Source organism: Xiphophorus maculatus, chromosome 1 (genome assembly GCF_002775205.1).
Source record: "Xiphophorus maculatus strain JP 163 A chromosome 1, X_maculatus-5.0-male, whole genome shotgun sequence".
Lineage (NCBI taxonomy): Eukaryota > Metazoa > Chordata > Actinopteri > Cyprinodontiformes > Poeciliidae > Xiphophorus > Xiphophorus maculatus.
Window position 1 is genome coordinate 4,196,550 of NC_036443.1, and position 7,156 is coordinate 4,203,705.

The 7,156-nt window shown below is 39.1% G+C and overlaps 1 protein-coding gene across 1 annotated transcript; it reads left to right on the plus strand.

Moving 5' to 3' along the window:
• Positions 1-562: 562 nt before the first annotated feature.
• On the plus strand, positions 563-7,156 carry LOC102220172 (troponin C, skeletal muscle). The gene is made up of 6 exons (XM_005806206.2): positions 563-797; positions 4,214-4,268; positions 4,444-4,587; positions 5,721-5,835; positions 6,321-6,457; positions 6,990-7,156. The coding sequence occupies exons 1-6, from the start codon at positions 795-797 to the stop codon at positions 7,019-7,021; spliced, it is 486 nt and encodes a 161-aa protein (XP_005806263.1). The 5' UTR covers positions 563-794; the 3' UTR covers positions 7,022-7,156.

Sequence of the window (7,156 nt, forward strand, 5' to 3'; positions counted from 1 at the left end):
AGCCCTAAAGAACATAAAGAACAAATTTCTCTTCACAATATTTATGTATTTACTGTTACTCTATTAGTATAACTTGAATCGGGGAATCTTTTACAATTTCACTGTAGACTGTTAAGATACTCCTGACTGAGGGGAACCGGTCTCCAAGGGTATTATTGAAGGGAAATCTTGTTCTCAATAGAGAAGAAGATTTTTATTCTTCACTATTGTTTGTCAATAAGCAAAGAAGGAAAATTGCTAAACTGAGATGCAACGTGTGGCGCGGCTGAATGAGAGCACAACACTCCTCTGGTTGCAGAGGTTGTAGAAGAGTCTGTGCCTGCAGAGAGGTGATAATCCCTGCATATTCTGGTAAATCTATACAAGTGGGCACATCATCCAGTTCCTGCACAGCACATGAAATCTAGAATCCAACTTTAAGAAGATGCTCAGTTGACAACAAGCTCCAGCTGTCTGAAGCTTGCCCTGTGTTTCCTCTTCTTTTTTTTTTTTAAATAAATGTCAGTGGGCTTATCTGTCTTCTAAGAATGGAGAGCTGGTAGAGGGTTACACACAAGGGAGGAATAGATTGTAACAGGACACAATCCAAAGCTGGACTTGATTGGCCAGCTCTGATGAGGAGGGCTTCTCTGGCCCAATCCTGATCATTTTTAGTAAAATGATATGTGGAACAGAGGGTATTTATGGAGTGGAAGAAAGAAAGGCACAGTGCCACCTGAACTGCGTGGAGGGAAAAGTTTCCTTTACTGTTGCCTGTTGTCTTCACAAGTGCCTGACCAGCCAAACCAAGAACCATGGTAAGAACCTGAAGACAGAAGGAGACGCGCAAAGATTTTTATCTTCAAGGATTTATCTTGATGGCATTAACACAAGAAACCAGAAGATGGAAATGATTATCTCAAGTAGACTGTTTTATCACATTTTAGGACTTCAAGTCTTTTTTTTTCTGGAGAGCAGCAGGATTTACACACAAGTTGGGTTTTCAGATGTTGGAATTACTGTAATTCTTTCGAGTTTAATTTGAGGCTCACAGTTGCTGCAAACAAAGATCCTCTGAGCGCACAACTATTCCTGCAACTTCTCTTTAAAGGTTAAGTCTCTGTGATTCTTGATAGCTCTTTATATACAATCTGCTTTTGTTTCCTGCAGTAGCTGAACTACATAAGATTGTCATTTATACAGGAGGGAGCCATGCGAATATAAACGCGCACAGCTGAGTAAAGAGAGTAGATGTGCTGTCTTTCTAATTTTGGACAGTCACCTTGAGAAAATCCCTTTCAAATCCTCATCCAAGTCTCACCTTAAAAATAGCTCAAAGTGAACTGATGGCTATGGGCTCTTATGATAATGATCAATGCTTTCAGGAAAATGAAAAAATAACTCACTGGCTATAGAAACGTTGGCAATTTAGTTTTCACACTAAATTGAGGTGAGTTATACATTTGTAAAGTAGCTTTCCTGGAGCTGTACGAGTACCAAACAGAGCCCAGTTTGACATCATCTACATATTTGATATAAATAAAATGTAAAACAAGCTTTGAAGGTGCTCAAGTAAGTTCCGAGCTTTAGAATGTTTAAACTAGGCTAGCATGCTCACATATCCCTCTGGAGATGAAGAACAGCAGGTCTGAAGTTGCATGGCGTTCCACTTGAAGAGCCAACGCTGACGGGCTGAGCCAACTGCGGCAGGATTAAAGTTGGCGTCTTGCTATAGAAAGCTATTTCCAGAAACGTCCTGCTCCTTGGTCACTGATCGCTCCAACACTGGCGTTTTTGTGGTGCATCTTTACAAATGTTAAAGAAATCTGAAGGCGTATGTTTTCTGAGACCATCTACCTTCCTATAGCTGTGTGCATAGGACTGATTTGATCCATTCCTTTAGGAGGGGGATTGATTATAAAACAGACAAATTCATTGATTTCTAAAACTAAGTATGAGACTCACAAGTTTGAATTTAAAATTATACATATACAGGATTATATACACTATATGTATGTATACATTCACTGATGTACAGTTAAATATCCTTAAGAAATTTGAAAAGAAGCCAATTGCAGCGATAAACAAGCCTAGGGCTGATTCTGGATGTTTGGGCTCTCTTTCTGGGACAATATCTAGAGCCTGTATAAACTGTGAGGTTTTTTTGCACTGCCCTTGTTTTTATAGTGTAACTGCAGTTGTGGCCATTTCCAAAGATAACGTTAGCATGCTTCTTTCGTTGTATAACTGGTTCTGGTGTCTGCTTACAGAATTTTGATGTCTTTTTTATTGTTTTTGGGGGGGTTCACTCTATATGCCTTTATTTCACAGTCAGTCGACAGGACAGTTGGTTGTGAGAGAAGAGAAAAACATGCGGCAAAGGTCAACAGACCGGGTATCAAATCCATGACAAACACGTAGAGGACTGAGGCTACATAGGTTGCATGCTTTAACCGGCATCACCACCATACCCACTATAGACTTTATAGAATTATTATTCCATCCACCTTTTTTAAATAGACCACTTGCAAATAAACAGACACTCAATATAATGCTCCTACTATTATGCTTGGCAATTGGTACAGTGTGCCTTGGTCTGAAAGCCTCACTTTAGCCCTTTCTCCATTGTCAAAACATCAGTGGGTCTTGATCAATAAGAGCTGTGGTTGACACTCCAGTGATGTCATTTTGCTCATGTACCCTCGGGTGGAGAGTTTCTCTAATCTCTTGGTATGTCTGTTGGTTGGAGGTTGCCCCATAAAGTTGAAGCTGCATACTTCATTCAAAATTGATCAAAAGGATTGGAGCGAATGGTTTGACCAGGGAAAAATCGATTTGCGGCTTGCCATCTCGCCAGCTACTAGTATTGTCTGGTCATGGATTGAAAGTAGTAGTTGAGATGAAGTGCTAGAGGAGTTTGGAAGTACCATCTTTGCTCATCAAGTGACCAATCAACAAATGTACCCTGCTGCCAATCAAATCTCTTGTGCACAATACTTGGCAAGGTCCAACATGCATCACCTTTGAGGTGGTTCCAAATTACAGGGAGTAATCCCGCAGGATCTGGAAATGGAGATCAATCTGACTGAGGCTGACTGGGGAAGAACCTCAACCGTGGAGAGGGGGTTGGCGCCTTCAAACATCCTAGATGTCGCTTTGGCCAAAATAACTCAACTTCTGTCACGTTTCACCAAAAACCTTTCCTCCACTAGGCATTGGGCTTGTCCATTTGATGTAATGCTGTCATCACTGTTGACAGTGACACCGTTGCTCCAGTTTATGATTGGTTGGAGCTTTGGGTGGTTTTCTGGGTTGTTCCTAAACATCTTGACCAATATCAATTGAACTAAGGGTGACAGTTTGGGTTACATGGTTGAAAATTTTACATTGTTTTGGGTTTTAATGGGATATTGACCTCAAACACATTAAGTGACTGGAAAAAAATCTAATTTTGACCCAACTGGGAATTCACCATACAACATTCATGCGGTGATGTTTGTATAAAAACCTCTCTAACGTTTCCTTGAATCAGTACATTTCCCAAGGTTCAGGTTCTTTCAAATGTATAACTCTTTTAAAGATAAAACAGCTGCAGGGCAAACTTCAGCCTGATTGCAGTTTTACAGAAAAGGACACTTTTAAAAGGTCAGAGATACAGGAAGTGATACCAAACTATTTCTAATTCATCTTTGTTCTTGGATCAAATAAGGAGATCTTGTTAAAGTCTAACCCAAAGTCGATTGGTATTAGGTGAGGGGAAACCCAGAAAAAAAAAATTATTCTACCATGCCAGAAGAAATAAGTCTAGAGAAATAAGTCTGAGCCAATAGATGACCAGGTTATTCTTTAGTAAAAACTAACACACATTGTTAAATATCTAATCACAACTCAGCAAAGTTTGACTTGGCTAATTTTACGCATCTGATTACTCAGAAAGTGTTGAGATTCATTTAAAAAAGAAAAATGAGAAATTGTGTTGTAAATTAAATTAGCTGAGTTAATTGTTAACTTTTATAAAAGTGTGGATATAATAAATTTCTCCTTCTGGCTCTCCTTTTTAGCTTATCTTTTATTAAGTATTAAGAGTCTCTTTCTCTTCGCAGTAAGACAAAATGCAATGACTCATCTTACTGTATAATAGTGTTATAACTGCTTTGATACCACTCAAGAGACACAATGACCACTTTTTACTCCTTTCCCTCTTCTCCTCTCCGGCTTTGTACGATCTTCCAAGCCCACTGACGCCCAAACTGACGCCCGCTCCTTCCTTACTGAGGAGATGATTTCAGGTCTGGTGCCCTTGTGTGAATTCTGTCAGTTTTGCAGAATAACCTGTTGATTTGAACCGACTGAGATAAAATGATGTACTTTATGCTGTGCTTCTAGAAATACGGGGCCAAGAAAAACTAACATTGCAGCAAATGCATCTCGTCTGAATTTCAATCTTCTCTTCCTGTTGGTCAGAGTTCAAGGCTGCCTTCGACATGTTCGACACAGATGGTGGCGGTGACATCAGCACCAAGGAGCTGGGCACCGTGATGAGGATGCTGGGCCAGAACCCATCTAGAGAGGAGCTGGACGCCATCATTGAGGAGGTGGATGAAGACGGTATGGATTCTGCTGTACTTTGGTTTGAAGCCCGATAATCCAAACACGACTGCTCAGACGGCGGTGTCATGCATGGTTTAGATGTTTTCCTGCTCCAACACATCTCATCAGAAGTGACGAATGAACTGATCAGGATGTAATAGGCTCTGCAAATGTGGATCATATAGATCAGAAGTGATGAACAAGGGAAAACTTTCAGACTTGAAGGACACTGACCCGCCAAAACTGGAGTTGGACACATTTGATCTGGCCCCCCGTAGCTCAGAAAATAGACTTTAAAATTCTCCTGTTAGTTTGTAAATCACTGAACGGCTTAGGATCACAATACATTGAAGATCTGTTTTTGTTGTATCAACCTTCCAGACTTCTTAGGTCTTCTGGTTCTGGTTCTGCTCTGCTTCCCCAGCACCAGAATCAAACATGAAGAAGCAGCTTTCAGCTTCTACGCACCTCAAATCTGGAACAAACGTCCAGAAAACTGCGAAACAGTCGAAACACAGTTTCTTTAAATCACGGCTAAAATCCAACCTGTTTAGAGTTGCTTTTGAACCAAAGTAAATGGGACATTGACAAGTATATATGATGTGTATTGATGATGATGATGATGATGATGATGATGATGATGATGATGATGATGATGATGATGATGATGATGATGATAATGATGACGACGACGATGACGATGACGATGACGATGATGATGATGATGATGATGATGATGATGATGATGATGATGATGATGATGATGATGATGATGGCGGCACTCATGAAAATGTAATATTTGCTACTGGTTTTCTCAATTGGTGACTGTTTGGTATTTTTTATGACTTTCTATTTTGTTTGTTTTTATCACTTTGAACTGCCTTATTGCTGAAATGTGCCATACAAATAAACTTGATTTATTGATTCATATATAAGTAGATTTCCAGGGAGGCATTTGATTGGTTGGAGGGGTGGATCCATGCACACTGATAAAAAAGTAGAAGTAATTTGTCTGTTGTACTTTGAGCAAGTAGACCATTGTTTTATCTTCATATTATGTAGGTAGTTTCCTGTGTTTTGTTTAGTTGGGGGTCAGAGTTAGCTGAAGCGGGGTACCACCCTGGTGTCTCACTGACTCCATGTCTTCTCAGGCAGCGGTACCATTGACTTTGAGGAGTTCCTGGTCATGATGGTGCAGCAGCTAAAGGAGGACCAGGCCGGAAAGAGCGAAGAGGAGCTTTCAGAATGTTTCCGCATTTTCGACAAGTACGACTCTCCCTAAGCTAAACACTGCATTCAGTATTTAAACCCTCGGGTCCATCAGACTTAAATATAAGAATGTTAAATACCGAGGGATGAAGAAATATTATTTGTTGACACGTCTTGTTTGCCAACTGGAGTTTCTGCAGAGTTCAGAGAGTTAATAGCATTAGACTTAACTTGTTTGAATGAATCGTTCTAATGTAATGGAAGAAAGTTTTCATCTCACTCACAGACTACAAACATTTCAACATATTTTGTTGTTTGCTTGAAGCAAATCCCCTTTATGACAATGTTGCTGTTACAATGAGATCCAATATAGTTCACAAACATTTATTCCTGAACTATCTTGATACAACAATAAAAGTACTGATTTAAAAAAAATGTCCTGACCTTTAAATATATGTATGAATTGTTTGCTTGTGTGGTCATATGAAAGAAAAATAAATAAGAAGATGATAGTTTAACACATTTTCTCTGTGTCTTTGCAGGAACGGAGACGGCTTCGTTGACCGGGAAGAATTTGGAGATATCCTCCACATGACGGGAGAGCAGGTCGCAGAGGAAGACATTGATGAAATGTTCGGCGAGTCAGACTCCAACAAAGACGGAAAAATTGATTTTGATGGTAAGATTGTTGACATTTTCCAATGGAAAATTACATAGCTAGATTGGGCCATTGTTCCTTTTTTAAACTGAACAGAAAATTGGAACTGAAAATAAACGATTTGAAGCTGATAAAATAATGTGCAGCTGGAAAGAAATGATTAAATTATGTTTCGAATTATACACATCAAAGCTTGTGATTGTAAAAAAAAAAACTTTGAATACTTATGAGGTGACCAAAGGTTGAATATTTTGTAAAACAAGACATTGAGATACTCTCACAAACATACACAGCTTTAATAAGAAATAATGTATGAGCGAGTGAAGCTGAAAAAAAGGGTAGCATGCATAATAATAATACACCAAATGTATTTCAACAAAAATGTAAAACCAATGCAATAAATATTCATTATTCATACTTTTATCGCTACGATGTTTGGGTTGTAAATGATGGACTGAACTTAACATAAAGGTGCTTAACTGCTCCTTGCATGTTCTGAATATCTGTGCTGATATGGATAATGGACATTCTGATCTCTTTTCTTTCCTTCCAGAGTTTCTCAAGATGATGGAGAATGTCCAGTGATGAGTCCAGCTCTACGTTCCTTCCTCAGAAATCAAATAAACCCTTCTAGGAAGAAACTAAATGCTACAAATATTGAATGGTTGACAAAGTGTACAAACCTAGTTGAATTAAACATCTCCATGCCTCTCCCCCTCA

What these genes read in the sequence shown, in the direction of transcription:
- LOC102220172 (XM_005806206.2), top strand. An exon ending in TGAGGAGGTGGATGAAGACG is followed by an intron (nt 4,588 to 5,720) that starts GTATGGATTCTG and finishes ATGTCTTCTCAG; the next exon opens with GCAGCGGTACCATTGACTTT. An exon ending in TGTTTCCGCATTTTCGACAA is followed by an intron (nt 5,836 to 6,320) that starts GTACGACTCTCC and finishes GTGTCTTTGCAG; the next exon opens with GAACGGAGACGGCTTCGTTG.